The sequence below is a fragment of the Pristis pectinata genome, chromosome 14 (assembly GCF_009764475.1).
Source record: "Pristis pectinata isolate sPriPec2 chromosome 14, sPriPec2.1.pri, whole genome shotgun sequence".
In the NCBI taxonomy this organism is placed as follows: Eukaryota; Metazoa; Chordata; class Chondrichthyes; order Rhinopristiformes; family Pristidae; genus Pristis; species Pristis pectinata.
In genome coordinates this window covers 36,293,789-36,311,864 of record NC_067418.1, presented here as the reverse complement: position 1 = coordinate 36,311,864, position 18,076 = coordinate 36,293,789, and the positions used below count along the sequence as shown (strand labels likewise).

At 40.5% G+C, this 18,076-nt stretch overlaps 2 protein-coding genes across 2 annotated transcripts in view; both read left to right on the top strand.

Annotated features, from left to right (window-relative positions):
* LOC127578019 (inner centromere protein-like) overlaps positions 1 to 1,782 on the top strand; it is a 55,609-nt gene extending 53,827 nt beyond the window's left edge. Inside the window, exon 18 of the mRNA XM_052029732.1 lies at positions 415 to 1,782. Within this exon, the coding sequence (XP_051885692.1) occupies positions 415 to 623 (209 nt within the window). The 3' untranslated portion in view covers positions 624 to 1,782. The remainder of the gene's footprint in view (positions 1 to 414) is intronic.
* Positions 1,783 to 6,254: 4,472 nt separating this feature from the next.
* Positions 6,255 to 16,974, top strand: fth1a (ferritin, heavy polypeptide 1a). Its single transcript, XM_052029733.1, has 4 exons — positions 6,255 to 6,556; positions 9,726 to 9,872; positions 15,230 to 15,355; positions 16,590 to 16,974. Exons 1-4 carry the CDS (start codon positions 6,455 to 6,457, stop codon positions 16,746 to 16,748), a joined length of 534 nt encoding a protein of 177 aa, XP_051885693.1. The 5' UTR covers positions 6,255 to 6,454; the 3' UTR covers positions 16,749 to 16,974.
* The last annotated feature ends 1,102 nt before the right edge of the window (positions 16,975 to 18,076 follow it).

Here is an 18,076-nt window from a genome sequence, read left to right as displayed (position 1 = left end):
ACTGGCTCCATCAGCACTTCCTCTTCCACTCTTTCCATTTGAGACTTGAATAAGCCCAAAACTACACTGTACCCCTTTTATTTTTGCCATCTCTTGGTTATCTTTTATATAGTACCCTATCTGGTCCACTTCTGTACCCTTGCTGACCTTCATGCCAAATCTATTTGCTAGCAGTTCCCTCCTGCTCACTACCCCCATGATCCTTTTGACTTTGCTCAACAATTACTGGAGCTTTAGCAATTCCTGGCAGAATGCTCATTTTTCACTAACAAGGTAAAGGATGATTGCTTTGACATATTGGCTTTGACTCACATTTGCTCGTGGATTGTATTTTCAATGTATGTTGAGACAATTTTCCTGCTCTTTGTCATATGTCTTAATGCTATAATTGTAATGAATGTTGTTACCTGTTAGGTAAAGAACTACAGCAGGCACTGAGAAAGCAGTATTACCATCCATTTAACTTGGACAAACTCTTCAGTGTCATTACACCCCCCAACCTTGAAACCATCTTCGGCAAAAGGAAGCCTCGTTACCTGAAACGCACAAGTTCTGCAGTGTGGCATTCACCACCAGGATCAAACAGCTTTCAGAATTTGCCTTGTGGTTTTGTGAAACACTGAACTATCTCTCTCCTGATGTTTTCAATAACTTAAGCACTGTAAGAAGTGAACAATCTCCTGATCTGCTTTGACCTTTTCTGTATTATGTGTATTATTTAATTGACCTCTACCTGTTGAAAAATATGGGCTAAAGTACCAGTTTCTCAATCTAATTGCATTTGTTTAGAGGATTTTGCATTTTAAATTTGCAAATTTTATATCATGATGGATGGAAGTTCTATGTCTCCTGTCAGGGTCATGTACAAATATTTTCAATCAAGTTGGGACTGTGACCATGAGCACAATTTCCTAATTTTGGCATTAATCGGTAAGCTCAGTATCTGGTACATTTAAGAGTTGTGGGGTAGTTGGGCATGGAATCTCACTGGGTCATTAATAGGTGTTCCTCAATAGTTGAATTGGGGCAGAATGCAAGGAGCTCTTGCTATTGGTCCAGTTGTCCATTTCTTGCAACTCACTGCTACTGGATAGTTCAATTAGGCTGACAGTTAATTTCTAGCACGTCTGTCCCACAATGAATACTCCAATGAAATCTGGTGTTTCCATGGAACTAATTTGCTTAAATAAAGAACATTCTTCTAGGGTACATTATGCCATTGATTTTTCCCCCCAAAGATTCTAGATAATCACCTATCATATTATAGAAATAGCCAGTCATTTGGATTGAGTACACACACAGTCCATTTTCTTTCCTGTGCCATGTTAAGCATAACCCTAGCTGGGATTGGTTAAGTGTTGGGATGGTTTGGAGGCCTTGGGGTTAGGAGAAAAATAAATAACTAGAGTTTTCTTGTGGAAGGTGTGCATGAGAATGAGAGTTTAAAGTAGGCCTTTTTTTTTCCACCCCCACTAACAGCTTGCTGACGTTTTGTTACATGGGCTCAAATGTGCATGATGGACATTTAGGCAGGTTGCCCTTGGAATTGCCTGCATTGTGGGGGAAGAAATCGGGAACAAAATGCCCCTTGTGTCTCAAGTGCTGCATTGTAGTAATGTGATCAATCTCACCATGATGAAGTTTTAATTATTTCAAATGCACAGTTTATTGGAGCCTGTTTTATAATTGTGGAGGTGTTTTAGTAAATATCCCACAGGTCAAATACTGAGGAAAATGTTTGTTTTGTTATTTAACATAATAAAGTTTTAGATATAGTAAACCATTCTTTGATTTGAAACTGCTCAATGCCACCAATCACTTTACTGCTACTCAGATGTCAGTTTTTATATAACCAAACGACAGTGGTCTTTAAAACCAATGGTCTATAACTGATTTTTGCCCTGTGTAACACTGCTTGGGCAAGGATTGGAGAAAAGCCATTCAACAGTATATACATCTGGAGCAAATATGGAAATCTGGAGCAAAAAAACAAACTGCTGGAGGAACTCAGCAGGTCAGGCAGCAGCTGTGGAGGGAAAGGAATGGTCAATGTTTCAGGACCAAAAGCTTCGAGGGAGGATAACCAATATGAAGGAGGGTGGGGCAAGGGAAGGACTGGTAGTCAATTGGTGGAGTGAGGGATGATGGGCAGATGGAGCCGGGTGGAGTGGAGTTTGGAGACGGATGCTGGGGCTGATGGGTGGAAATATGTAAGGAAAAACAAAAGGGGATAGAAGGAACCAGGTGGGCGGAGGGGAGGGTGCTGAGTGACGACACCGGATGTGCAAATGCTGGACTCTTAAGGAAGGTGATACGGATTTACATAAGAGGGCTGATGGGCAGCCTCTGTCTCTACCTTTACCTCTCCTACCTCACTTGGCTCCTTCCTCCCTTTTTACCCCCTGTCCATTTCCACCTGTTACTCCCAGCCTATCTCCCAACTTCACCCCTTCCCCCTCTACCACTTGGCTACATCTGCCCATCATCCTTCACTCAATCTAGATCCACCCATCACTTAGCAGCCCCTACCTCACCTCTTCCCCCTTGTCCCTTTTACAGTGGCTATTCTCCCTACATGCTCTCAGACCTTGTGTAGGGTCTTGACCTGAAAGGTTGACCATTCCTTTCCCTCCCCAGATGCTGCCTGACCTGCTGAATTTCTCTGATAGTTTTCCTTGTTAAGGATAATTCTAATGTTCTGGAGTGTTAGCATACAAAATGTCTAATCCTAAATTTGACTAATCCTATAACATTGCACTGTTGTTGCACCATATTTGTTAACTGGAATTCAGAATTTTAAAGCCTTTTTAATGATGCATGATGTGATTCACTTACTGTTCAAAATTCAGCCCTCCGGTTGGGAAGGGTGGGCAAATCATGGTAATAAAGCCTGTTTCTGTCACTCAGTTACCTGATTTAACACAAATGCTGAACTGCACCCTTTACTCTGATTCTAAAATGCATGAGTTGATGGTATATGGATCCAGATCTAAGATAGTATCAGCATTCTCTCTTCTCTCCTCTTCCATCGAGTAGAAGATACAGGTGCCTCAAAGCACGTACCACCAGACTTAAGGACAGCTTCTACCCCACTGTGATAAGACTACTGAACGGTTCCCTTATACAATGAGATGGACTATGACCTCACGTCACTTGTTGTGACCTTGCACTTTCTCTGTAGCTGTGACACTTTGTACTGTTTTTACCTGTACTACATCAACGCACTTTGTACTAACTCAATGTAACTGCACTGTACAAGTGACAATAATGAACCAATACTAACAGTTGTATTCAAAAATTGCTACAGGGTATTTACAAAGTTTTGGCAACACTAGATAACTGAGCCAAAGAGTTTAATGAGGAGGGGAGAGGGAAAAATATTCAAAATAGCAAAGTACAGCAAACACATGACCTCTCCAAGCTACAGAATCTGGATCAGACATGATAACTCAGCTCCTATAATTAAAACCATGGATCAGTTCAATACACTGCTCATTTCTCTGGTCATTAATGTAAGGGAGCATCAAGTTTAGGATAATTCCCCTGACACTGGGATGGATGGCAATTTGTTCCATTCTGGATGAGCAGCTTCACCCAGATCCACAACCTATCCAAGGCTGAACTTCATCCTACATGTTATCTTGAAAGCAACTCTTGATCAATCAAGCGGACCTGGTGGAGAGTAAAGAATCTTCCATCTGAATATTGGGAAGCCCAGAGACATTGCCTTCAATGCACGTAATATGTTCTGGTCCCAAAACTTTCCCCAGGAAGTGTTTGAAACAGAACCAGCCAGATTACAATCTTGGTCATCTATCTCACTCTGACATGGACTTCTGAACTTGTTTGTGTCTGCGTTATCACTGTGATTGCCTTTTACCTTTATCTCTATCAAATTGCCCATCTCGGCTGCCAAAGCTTTCATCTATGATCTTGCTAATTCCGTTCTTGATTGATCCAATGTACTCCTTTCATCCTTGCATGCAATCCACTGGGATTAAAGTAATTTTGAATCTGAAAATGCTTATAGTCTTCAGATATTTTAAATATACTAATGCATGCTGTGGAGTTACAGCTTAATCATGAACCACAGCACAGAGTGGCAGCAGAAAAGTAATGTGCCACAAAATATAGAGTGGAGTACAATAGGACAAGGACAACTAAGGAGTACATAGTTGTACAAATTGTCACTTTTTTCCCTGTGGTCTTTACATTTTGTATGTCAAATAAGCAACAAATGTATATTTTTCATTGAGCACAAGGGTCTGAAATGTATCAAAAATGATACTGATATTAGTTGCTTGGTTCATTGTAATAATTTGTTTCTGCCTGCTCTTACCTCACCAAACTCATTCTTCACACCTTAACTCCATGCTGTTTCCCCTTGTCCAGTCCCTTCCCACTTGCACCCAGGACACCTCTCGAGCCCTCCACCATTTTGATAACTTCCAATTCCCTAGTCCTAGGCAGCTCATTTTTACCATGGACATCCAGTCTTGATATATCTCCGTCCCCCATATGGAACATCTTAGGACCCTCCAGTTCTTTCTTGAACAACGACCAGTTCCCCTCCACTAACACTCTCATCCACTTGGCAGAACTTGTCATTACCCTTAATAACTTTTCTTCCAATTCCTCTCAGTGACTGCAGATAAAAGGTGTAGCCATGGGCCCTGGCAACATGTGTCTTTTTGTTGGCTGTGTGGAACAGGTTTTGTTCCAAGCCTATTCCGATACACACAACCAACTCTTGTTTCACCATATCAACAAATGCATTGGTGCTGCTTCCTACACTCATTAATTTCATCACCTTTGTCACCAACTTATACCCTGCCTTCAAATTTGCCTGGACTATCCTTGAGACCTCTTCCTTTTCTGGATCTGTCTCCATCTCAGAAGACAGACTTGCCATTGACATCTTCTATAAACCCCTCTGGCCTTCTCAGTCTACATCTACCTCTCCTGGTCAGTCCTGAAGCAGGGTCTCAACTTGAAACATTGACTTGCACCTTTTGCCTCCACAGATGCTGTTTTAACCCACTGAGTTCTTCCAGAGTTGTTCATTGTTCCAGAGTCCAGCATCTACAGTCTCTTTTACCTTAATAATTTACTGTTCTGCTTTCCATGTATTCTCAGCTAGATTAGTGCAGCTCATGCCTGAATCCACAACCTTGGTCAATGCCTGGCAGCCTGCCTGTTTTTTTTGCAACAGTTTAGTACAGGCTATTTCAGAAGGCAGTTAAAAATCAACTACATTTCTATGGTCAGGAGTCACATTCAGACCAGTCATCCTTGATCCTGAGGAACTTCGGAAGAAAACTCCCTGTGAATTTGGGTTCATTCAAAATTCTGTTGCCCATGTCCAAACGCTCACCGTTTCTTGTTAGTCATAATCTCTGTGCTTGCTGATCTTCAGTCGGTCCCTGGTGAGATAATTGGACTTGGTTTATTATTATCACTTGTACTGAGGTACAGTGAAAAACTTGTCTTGCATGCTGATCAATTCATTACACAGTGGTGAGGTAGTGCAAGGTAAAATAATAACCGAATGCAGAATAAAGTGTAACAGTTACAGAGAAAGTGCAATATGGGTAGATTGTGAGATCAAGAGTCCATCTTATCGTACTAGAAAACCAAACAGCGGGTAGAAGCCGCCCTTGAGCCTGGTGGTGCACGTTTCAGCGTGTGGCGATTCGAGGATGCACACATCTAGGAGTGGTATTGCACTGGGCAGCTCACAAAAGGATACTGAAATTTATGGAAGAATGGTATTAAAGCGGGTTGGATAGTAATGTTTCTGGGAGTGAAGGGAGAATGTGTTTTGACAAAGGATCGTCGCCCTTGAACGTTAATTCTTTTCATTCTCTGCAGATGCAGCCTGACGTGCTGAGTGTTTCCAGCAGTTTCTGCGGATATTTGCGATTGGACTGGATGAATTTCACATACTAAAGAAAAGTGTGAAGAAAGAAGTGAGAAACCAACACATTTCACAGAATATGGAACAGCTCCAGAGGAGATTCTCGCCATCTGCTCTGAGACTCTTCAGGAGGAGCCACGGGTGGGGCAGTACCACCACTACCCTCCCTGGTCGGCACCGTCCGCCGCGCCCGCTGAATCACATGCACTCCCAGCCACGCACCTGACGCACTTCCTTCACCCTCAGGATCAGGCACGATCCCGCCTGCGGCCGGTTATTTTTTGAAATATCCGGAAGTCCCTCCCAAAGGCGCGCGGCTGCTGGGAGTACGCATGCGCGCCGGGGCTCCCGCAGAAGAGGTCAGTTCAGAGTGAAGGAGAAGCCGAGGGAGCGAGTGTTCCTGCTTCAACAGTGCTTGAACGGAACCTTCATTCCCAGCCGCTTTATCCGTCCACCGTCGGCAGCCCGCTCCACAGACACCATCGTAGCATATCTCTGTCATATACTAAACTTTTTTTTCCCCCTTCGCTATTCGAAATGAGCTCCCAGGTACGACAGAATTATCACCCCGACTGCGAGGCAGCCGTCAGTCGGCAGATCAACCTGGAGCTGTACGCGTCCTACGTCTACCTCTCCATGGTGAGTGCCCTCAGCAGATAAGGGGTGGGGTAGCCGGGGGAGAAAAGGGGGGCTTTTGCTGCTTATTCACTGGCGCGAGGGGGGGAAGAGCTGCGTGTCGTCAAGGGCAAGGGGAAGATGAGATCTGTGCGGATGGGGCTGCCATCTGGTGTTATGGCGTATGTAGCATGGGGGCGGGTGAGGCAAGGACATCGCTGCTGAGGTTCGCCGTGAAGGCCCTAAACATTAGTGTCGTGCCTCCCAAGTGGCTTAGCACACGGTGGAAAAAGGGAGAATAGGCGTGGAGTGCACGTAAACCTGACTTTATGCAACATCTAAGAAATGCGTAATGGTCGTGTGAGTAATGAGCTATTTTAAGGCTACGTGACGTGATTAAGTCGAGCAACCATCTTGCATTCTGCTAACTGTAGAATCAATAATAGATTTCTTTTGTGCTGGTGGCTAGGAAGGATTGTCGGTAAGGACACTCGATAGGTACTTGCTTTCATCAATGCGCATTTGAATTACTTTTATGTCAAAGGATGGGTGACGTCCTTTGCATTGCAGCTTCTCTCCCAAGAACGCTCGACTAGATAATGTGCTGAAGTTATGCATGGGAGGCGTCCACAAAGATTAGTTATGAGAATATGATTGATTTTTGTTTCATTACTACTTGTTAGGTGTACCGTTACCTAAAGAGCTGAAAGGTTACGTAGGTTTCGAGTTGTGTTATTAGTACTTAAGAATGAAATACGCCATCTGGATATCCTGCTTGAAATGGAATAGAATGAATATTTTGAGTTTGCTTTATTCATGATTAACAATTTCAGACTTATTGTTAGGTTACAATGATTACCAGGCTAGGGCTGTTTCTCATGACTGTAGAAAAGTCCTGGATAGACTGCTAAAACTTGCAGCATTTGTTCGGTGCAGTCTGAATTTTGTATAGTGCATATTTTTCCTTTATAATTGCTGGTCTTGTGCCATTCTGGTAACGCAGGCTGTCCATGTAAGACGTGCTTTGCTCTGCCATTTTATTGATGCAGCAAAAATTTGAGGATGGGCTTGTGGAACTGTGGCCTGGAGTATTTGTTGTTCTTGCTCTGTGCCCTTTCTGAAATTCTTAATTGCTTGCTTAATGGAGGGAACTTGCGTTTTTACACCCTATCTCCCAGAATTTGCTCAGATAATATCATTTTCCTGTGGAAAAAGTGATAGGAATGACCTTGAAATGGGGATAAATTCCAGCAGCATATCACGTTTTGGCCTCCCAACACTAGTTAACAATTTTTCATTCATTGTCAGTGCTCCACATGCTCTGATTTTGTTTAATAACCTCGAGTGATATCTTCTAAACATGCAAATATACTGCATCCACAAGTTTCACTCTTTTCTTTCTATTCTGCTAGTTACCACCTGAAGCACTGCTACATATTTATCAAATGAGTTCCTTTTCATAAATCCATGTGATTCAGCCCAAACTTATTAATTTTTATGAACTTTGTTACAATTTCCTTAATTGATTCTTGCATTTTCCCTGCAACTGGGTCAGGCTATTCATTCTCCCTCCTTTCAGAAACAGGTTTTACTTTCGCTGCCTTCCAATCTTGGATGCACTCTAGAATCTCTGGACTTTTGAAAGATGACTGCTGGTGCATCCATTATCTCCAGATCAATCTTTCCAAAAGCTTGGGATGCAAGTCATCAGTTCCTTGGGCTTTATGGCTTTTGGTATCATTAATTACTCCAATCTTTTGTTTTAGAAAAAAGCTGATACTAATTTCTTAAGCTTCACATTTTCCCTTGGTCTGTTGTTCTCTGCTATTTAGGGATATGGGCCAAATGTAGGGAAATGGAATTAGTTAGACAACTTGGTTGGCATGGATGAGTTGGGCTAAAGGGCCTGTTTCTGTGCTGTATAACTCTGACTCTAAATCTAGGGAAGTGCAAATTTGGTTGTCATCCAGTTACTTAAGTTGCAGACCATTCTTTCTGCTGTAAGTGCTACAAAGCTGCTGTAGCAGCTTTTGTTAATGCATTTTTTCTCTCTCAGTACATTAACTGGTATCCATGCCTTTCAAATTCATCATCCTGGTTAACAAATACTTTCTTCCAATGTTTTTGTGTTTAAATATACTCTACCTTTGTGATTCAATACATCTTTTTTGGCTCTGGCTTCAGCCTTCTCGGCATCTGTCCATGGCTTCAGCCATCATCCTCAATCTTGAAAGCTCTCCCAAAGTTCAAAGGTTTTTTCACCTTTAATTATCAGCCTAACTTTCCTTTCACCAATCCTTAGTGTTTATTTTACATTTTTTAAAGTAATTTAGGATGTTAATTATATTTCTTGTATACGGCTTTGTTTCCACTGTTGTCCTGTGGCTTCCTTGATAGCTCATGGGTCCTATGTGGGATCCACAGGCTCAACCACAGGTGAGGAAGTAGATGGTTGTTTGGATTGTTGTGTGCACTACTTATGTTTTTGTGATTTGCCTTCATGGTGGAGAGATTCAATTGCTTGATGTTTCCCTGGATGTTTCTCTTCTAGTTTTTACTTTCTTGGGCCCAGGATTCCCATGAGTTCGTGAAGATTTTCTTTTCTTTTCAAGGAGACACTGAGGATGTCCTTAAAATGTTTTGAGATCTTGGGAACTGCTTGTCTTGGAGTTGTTGTTAAGATATGAGTAAGTTAGTATCCTCTTGCACCATCAAAAACAAACTTCACTGTCAGAGTCCACTTGGGATCAATGTGGAGGAGGCAACAACTATTACAGTTTTAGCCAATGGATATAAGTTTGATAGTACATGCAACTCTTTTAAAAATACATTGCAGCTGCTTTGTGGTCTTGGTGAATTGTACAGAAAGTTAATTATCAATGTCACTTGGTACAAGTTAGTATCCTCTTGCAGTGTCCAAAAAATCCTCAGTGTCCACTTATGATCAATGGCTACTTGGAGAAGGTAACAACTATTGTGTACTGGAAAATTTAGTGAATGGATATTAATTCGATTCTACGTGCAATTTTTTTTCAAGAACAATGCAGCTGTTTTATGTGATCTTGGTTGATCCTAGCTATGGAATCAAAAGTGAATTGTATGGAGTGTTAATTATCAGTCATTTGGGGAGCATGAACTGAATAAATATTTTAATTGTTCTCAGAATATTCATTGTATATTTTTATTTCTCCAGTCCTATTACTTTGACCGTGATGACATTGCATTGAAGAACTTTGCCAGTTTTTTTCTGGAGCAGTCTCATGAAGAGCGTGAGCACGCCGAGAAACTGATGAAGCTACAGAATCAGCGAGGAGGCCGCACCTTACTCCAGGATATTAAGGTTTAAAAATGTTACTAATAAAACCTTGATTTATTTCTATGTTTAAAGCTCATAATGTTCCATGAATAATCAGCTATTAATAATTTGGATTGTAACAGCTTACTAATGGCTTAACTGGTTAGTAGCTTTAACATAGCAAATATGATTCAAGGAGCTTCACGGCAATATGTAAATAAATGGTTTTGTTCGAGTTTTGTGTTTTAGCGAACATTTTAAAGAAGAAAAATGCACCTGTTGAAAAGGAATTCTAGAGCTTTTGCAGTTGAACACAGGCTGCAAATGGTGGGATGAGGGTAGGCCAGGAGGCCAGAATTAACACAGCGCAGAGTTGTTGGATTGGAGTAGATTTATAGATAAAGGAGCGACTGTGAATATTCAAATTGAGGCTTTGCTAAATAGATTGTCAGTATAAATCATACAAGTCAACAAGCACAGTGAGCAGGACCAGGAGTAAGTTAGAACATGAATAGAAGACATTTGGACCATCTTTAGAGATAGTAGAATGAGGGAAGCCAGTTCAGGAGCATGTTAAATAGTCCAGTCCAGAGGTAACAAAGGTATTGATATGGAACAGCTGATATGCTAATACAAAGCTGGAATCAGCTAATGTTACACAGGTGGAAATAATGGTCTTGGAAATGGCATGGGTATAGTTTTGAAACTGAACTTGGAGTCAAGAATGACATAAATGAACAGTCTAGATCCAAAACTAGCTTCGTAGTAGGAGGCAGAAGATGGTGGTGGTGGAGGTTGGTTTGCTAATTGGAAGTCTGACTAGTGGTGTACCACAGTCATCAGTGTTGGGGCCTTTGTTTGTGTTGTATGTTAGTGACTTGGATGTGAATGTAGGAGATATGATAACTAAATTTCCAGATGATATGAAAATTGGTGTTGTAGATAGTGAGGAATATTGTCCAAGGCTACAGCATGATATAGATCAGCTGGAAAGTTGGGACCAATGGCAGATGGAATTTAATTCTGACAAGTGTGAGGTGATGCATTTTGGGAGGGCAAACAGGGATAGGATATGCAAAGTAAATGGTAGCACTCTGGGGAATGTTGATGAACAGGGACTTTGGGATACAAGTCCTTAGATCCCTAAAAATGGCAGCACAGGTGAATATGGGCAGTTCCCAGGTTACAACTGTGTTCTGTTCCTAAGTTGGAAATTAACAAAAATGGTGTGCGAGAGGATCACAGAAACAGCAGGCTTGAGAAGAGCGGCCGCAGCTGGTCTCACTGACTCAGTGAGTGAGCATGTGAGTTTGCTCGGGGGATGGGGCAGGGTGTATCATGTAGGGAGAGAAGGCACATGGAAATACCCTGTTCCAATCCGACCAAAGATGCCTGCAGCTCTGCAGCAGCTGCCAAAACCATCTCAGCAGCCTCCCAAATGCTCGTTCTTATGAACGAGGTGCCCATGTTAGGCATTCAAAACCTGGGGAGGACGTGTACTATGGTGAAGAAGACATATGGGATGCTTTCTTTCAATTGTGGCGTAGAATATAAGAACTGGGATGTCATGTTGCAACTTTATGAAACATTGGTTAAGCCACACCTGAAGTGTTGTGTGCAGTTCTGGTCATCACACTTTGGGAGGGCATTCATCAGGATGTTGCATGGATTGGAATGTCTTAGTTATAAGGAGAGATTGGATAGGCTGGGTTTGTTTTCCCTGGAGCAGAGGAGGCAGATGGGTGACTGATAGAGGTGTATAAAATTGAGGGGAATTGATAGGATGGATAGTAAAAATCTTTTTCCCACTGAAGAGTATTCAAGCCGAGGACATAAGTTTAAGATGAAAGGTTGAAGATTTAGAGTTCATCTGAGGGGGATTTTTTTTGAATCTGGGTTGTGCCATCCGAAAAGGTGGTGGAGGCAGATAATTTTATGACATTTACAACTTGGTACCTGAGTTGCTAAGGCAATGAAGGTTACAACCTAATATGGGTAAATGGGATTAATGTAGATAAGTACAAGGTGTGGGCATGGGCATAGTGGGCCAAAGGGCCTTTTTCTGTGTTGTATGATTCCAACTCTCAATTCAGACAACTGCAAGGGAAAGGGATTTTGGCCAGGGAGTGGTTTGTGAAGGAGACTGAAACAGTGATTACACACTTCCCAATGTTTTAACTAGAGGAAATTTCTGCTCCCCAGTTATTAAATGAGCTAGGCAGTGAAGGGAGTTGAGAGGTGGTGAAGCAGTAAGGTTTGAACCAAATGTATGAAGTCCCATTCAGGTAGATTTTGTTGGAGGGATGTTGAGAGGGGGATGCTGTAGTCAATTGTTTCAAGGATGGAAACTGGTTGAGAAGGACAAGAAGTAGATTTCCTTTATTAAAATCACAGGATATTGTTAGTGACTTTGATCAAAACTATTTGGTACTGAGGCAGAAACCAGACTGGAGGGATTTGAACAGAATGCTTTTCTATTTAATCTTGGGTCCTTCTCACAATTCTCTTGCAGACCAACAGGGACTATTAGTAAAATGCTGATAATTAAGGCATCCCTTCTTGTGTTCTATGGCAGAGTAACACAAATTGCAGACTTTGTCCTCAATTTTCAGAGTAAATGTTGATGGTGTTGAAATCTGTAGTGTCCAGAAAGTTTTCCTGGTGTGTTTGAAGGGTATTCTTCAGGCTTCCAGCCAGCTGAACAAAAGATGATCCCTTTTTCAGCAGAGCTCAACTTGCAATGTCTTGTTTACTCCCATCTAATGCCTTTGGGAGTTGAGGCAGTACAAAATGTACACACTTGTACCAAATTGCTGTGCAGCGTATGAACATTGACAGACAATTTAAATAAGTCCGCTGCTTAACTATATTGAGGGCAGCCATTCCTAGCATAAACTTCAGCTCTCTCTACCAAGACTCTGTCTTATGCTGAATAATGATCAGCTTTACCCTATTATATCTATCTCAGAGTTTTTAGCACCAAAAAACATATGGGGGGTGGGGGGGTGGGAGAGAAATCTCATCTCCGAGCACCCTCTCTAACGAATCAACTTGCATTGGATGTTTGAATTACTACTTTCGGCTAGAGTTGTGAAAGGTACCACTATGGCATCTGTATCCTTGGTTTAGGGAAAAAGAAACAGGTGCCAGAGTTTCTGGCCATAATTGCCATGGGTTGAGAATAGGTTTTGACTTTGCAAGGCAACTGGTTGGTTGTCCTCCACAGAATTTACCTCCCAGCTGGAAAACGGGCAAACTGAAGGACTGTTAGTAGATGTTTTGAGATGTGTTAAGCTGTATTCAGAGACAAATGACTCATCATTTTTCTATCTTTACACAGGTTTATATTTTGACATTGAAAATTAGTCTTGGTCCTTTGTGGGATCATAACTTTCATTTGTTTTTGTGTAATTTGGAGGTTGAAGTTTTACATTTGTTCTGTGGATGGCTTGTTGAGTAAAACTGCCAGGTAGCCAAAGATCTGAAATATTAGTAATTTAATAATCCCTGATTATGTCATGTTTGCATTTTGCATGTGACCTTTTCAAATAAGTAAGATATTTTCAAACCCTCTTATTATGTTTGATCAAGTCATTTCTGTTCAACAAGTAGTAGATTTCATTGAACACAAATAGGCCCCAAAAAGATCATCTTCAGTGCAGGAGTCATTCTTGAGCATTGTGCTGACCTAAGACATTGTGCGATTTGCATCTTGCTACAGCTGATGTGTAGTTGTGGGGTCTTAGATTTTGTAGAGTGTCCCCATCTTGTCGTGTTATTTTACTTGCCATTTTCACTGTAGAGAACACTCTATTAATACATGTTAATCTATTAAGGGAGCCAGGTATTCATTTTTTTGGCTATAGGTAAGTATTCCCCATGTAGTATTAAATATGGAGATGAAGTCACACATAGTCTTGCAAAAATATCATTGGTTGCATGAATTCCATGGAATTTTTAAAAATTTGCTGAATCATTGTTCAAGAGGAAGAATTGGTTTGTTGTCACATGTACCAAGATAAGTGGAAAGCTTTGTTAATATGCCATTCAGACAGATCATTGCACACAAGTACATCAAAGTAGTACAAAAGGAAAAATAACAATGCAAAATTTAGTGTTGCAGTTACAGTGGAAGTGCAGGTAGACAAGTAAGGTGCAAAGTCCATGCCAAGGTCGATTGAGAGATCAACAGTTCTTTATCATACAAGAGGATGTGGATTAGATGACTGCTACACATCTGTTCCATTCATATCCTTAAATTCATGTGGCTTGTACCATTACATTTTCTATTTGGATACTTTGGTCCTTTTCTATCTCTTTCTCTACCTGCCCTCTCTCTGACAGGAAAAAGTACCATAACCCTTGGCACTGTTGAGTGCTGTCAGAATACTTGTATGACATATTATTGGAACATAAGAAATGTGTGGGGAATTTAGCCTCTCAAGCCTTCTCTGCTATTTAATTATATCATTATTGATCTTCTATCTCAGCACCAGTTTCTGCCCTATTCCCATATCCCTTGAATCCGCAAGGATTTATAAGTCTGTTTATTTAAATTTTGAATGCAATCGATAACTCTGCCTCTGCATCTCTTTAGGGTAGATAATTCTAAAGTTTCACCATCCTTTTGAGTAAAGAAATTTCTCATTTCAATTCTAAATGGCTAGTCCCTTACACTGAGACTGACCCCCAGGTTCTGTCCCACCCTTTAAAGTTTGTTTTGATCTTTGCTGCACTCCCTCTGTAGCAATTATCTTTTTAGGTCAGGTGACCAAGATCATAAACAATATCCAGGTGTGTTCTCACCAATGTCCTTTATAATTACACTAGACACCTTTATTTCGGTACTCAAATCCTCTTGCAACAAGGCCCAATGTACCATTCCTGCTATCTCCAGTACTTGCATATTAGTTTTGCATGTGTGTGAATCTGAACTTTCTCTGGCTTAGCATGGGGAACACTGAATCCGTTGCCTTGCCTAACCATTATAAATTCTACTCTTACTGGAGCCATTGTTTCTCAGTAATCCAGAATAAGGCCCACATCTGTAGATTGCTCCCCCACATGCTGTTGAGTTTGGATCATGAAAATCAACATCATTTAACTTTTACAGCTGGGATTTAATGCAGCTTCCTCATCTTTTGTGTGTGCAAAGTAAACTATTAATATTTGTCTATAGATTTGGAATAATACTTTTTCCATATAATCTAGTTTTTATTTTGTCTGGACTTTACTCTGCCTGCAGGAGATCACCAATCCATGATTCAATATTCCATAGTATTTGTTAAACCTAGTGCTGGTTGGCTTGTATGGTTCAACAACTTGGTTATGGGTCAACAACTATGTTTGACCATTCTGTAATTTCTGTAATACTCTGAAATAACTGCATTCTTTTTGTTTAGAAACCAGATCGTGATGAATGGGGAAGTGGCTTGGATGCAATGGTATGCTCTTTGGAGTTGGAGAAGAGTGTGAATCAGTCACTTTTGGAGTTGCATAAACTGGCTACAGATAGGAATGACCCTCATGTATGTATTTTTCAAGTATCATATTTACTGGTGTGGGATCCTTGATAGTTTATCAGTTCATAACCACCATAGGGTGGGTTCTTAACTGAAAATTAGGTGTGGCTACTGAATTCGCTAAATTGTTAGAGGGCTGAATAATTAGCTTTTGGATTAATGTCTGTGTTCAGTTTTTCCTTGTGTCTGGTTGTGTAATTTTGGATGGAAGCTTTTTTACTATTCTGCTTGGACTGTAGATTGGAAATGAGCTATGTTCAGAGAGCATTTTTAATTAACAAAAGACTACACTTCTTCCAAGTGAGGAAAAAGCATTTATTGTTATGTCATAGGATTTGCTACCAATGTGTGAAGACAAGTGATGACATTTTATTCCTTTTATTCCCTTGGAATTTGTATAGAGGGTGTGGGGGGTGCTGTGGGAGGCAGTATTTTAGTTATGCATACTCGTATTCATAAACTGTAGTTCTGTGCTTCATTTGAGGGAGACAAGCTGCTTATGAAAGATTTAATACAATCTATTTAACAAATAATGTGATAGCAATTTTTAGTTTGCTGAAAGATATAATGCTTAACGTCTACATAAATCTCTCTTCAAACTTGAAAGCAAAAGTGAATGCATCTGCTTCTGTGGCTTTGATGAATATGGGCTAATTATTGTATGCCGAATGAGGGAAAATTTGAATAGCATTTGCTGTTTTAAACAGCAAAAAGAAGTATTGGCTTTAAATGCAGTTGTGCAAATTGCAGATAGCTTGGAATCTCAACACAAATCATAATCCATACTTTGAAATGGAATAGGAATGATACTTCAGTAAGAATTGAATTCCTGTGTTCACCTTTTTCAGTTCAGATGTGTAGTTAGAATATGTACAAAAATAATGTAAATTCAATTTTCTTGTTCCAATCAAGCCAATGAGATGCAGTTGACAATGAGCATTTCTATTTGTATTGTTTTCCTAATGGTAACTCAGGCTGGTGTCAAGTTTTATGAAAGTTAATCGCCCTATCAATGCATTTCTTAACTAGCAGTTGGTCATAGTATGTACTGTGTATAGAATCATGAGTGCTGGGGATGGTGGATTGCAGAGGGAAATCATAACTATTTCTGGTCAAGCTTGTCCGTGTCTATGGCTATTGGACAGTGGGGGGAAAAATGGACATTTTGCTGTTATTGAACTAGTTGTCTTTGCTTTTAAATGCTGAATGCTGTAGAGTTAACGTTCCACTTTCTCTGCAGCTTTGTGACTTTTTGGAGACCCACTACTTGGATGAGCAAGTCAAATCCATCAAGCTATTAGGAGACCATGTAACCAACTTGCGGAGATTGGGTGCTCCTGAAAATGGCATGGCTGAATACTTATTTGACAAACACACCTTGGGCAAAGACAGCAGCTGAACACTTGAATTGTTGCCAGTCCCTTGCTGCTTACAGCACTGTCTGTAAACCTCAGTGCATGTTTAGCTTATTTATAGTCTGTCTAGTTTTCACACTAATTATGTAATTGATTATATCACCATAAACTTAAATGGATTCTATTAAGGTGTACCTTGGTGGATTTATTGAAGTGTACTTGTTTTAAAAAAAGTTCTCTGACTGACCTGAATAAAGCAACTCAAAAGTGTTGTTCTTGTGCTTTTGCCCTGTTTTTCCTCTCCTTTTTAAGAGCCAAACTTATAAGAGACAGTGTGTATCAACTTTTGTATGTAGTGTTACAGCAGAGTCTGATTTTTTTTTTTGCCTTGCACTTTGGTGCCAGAAAGGCTGTGTTTACAATCATATTAAAGTAAAAATAACAAACTAATGGGATGCAAGTGGTATTTGCAAGACCTAATTACACATGAAGTTGCTGGAATCGTATCCTTGATCTGCTGCAGTTTGAGAGATGATCATTCTCTATATAAAATAGTGGTCTGATTTACTCCATAATAGTGCTTTAGCCCAATTTTCTGGTGTTTCCTTCATGTCTATATTTCAGGAACCTTACCAGTTCATCTCTCTAAAGTGATAGAAAACTATCAAACATCCCATGCCCCTGAATGTTGAAAACAGATTGAGCATTTGATAATTATGGATAGTTGGCTGAAGTGCAAGCTTTAGCATTCTTGGTTGGGAAAAGTGGGAAGGAGAATTTTAGGGAAGGAGGGGCAAGAGGTTAGGAATGCTGGAAGGGGAAGGATGCAGAGGAGTCCAGACACGGGATTACTGGACATGGTTCATACTTTGCCAAGAACTGAGTAATGTCATAGTGTAATCCATAAGTAAGAGTAAGAACTTGGAATGTGATAGGAAGGTAGGGATGAAGCCAGTAAAATACTGCTGAGGGTGAGATAATACTGCATTTGAACCAATGTGTAGACTGAAGAGTTTTGGAGAAATTGAATTTTGGTTTTGCCGAGTAACTTTTTTTCTATGTCCTTCACCCAACCACCACTAACAGGAACAGTTTCTATTCTGCCTAGACCCTTGCTGATTTCAGATACCTTTTATTGGGTCGTCTCTGTTCTAAAGTGAACAACTCAGCTTCAGTTAATCTACATTGTTAAAGTCTGTCATCCCTGGGAATCGATGATAAATCTTCATCCTTCAAAGCCTACACATCTAATGTGGCTTTTATTTGATAGCCTTCTATCCTGATTAAATTTTCTGGTACCTTGTATGGATTTTCAAAAGGTGTTTGATATACCACACTGGCTCCACTTTCCTCATCAACCCTCTGGTTAATT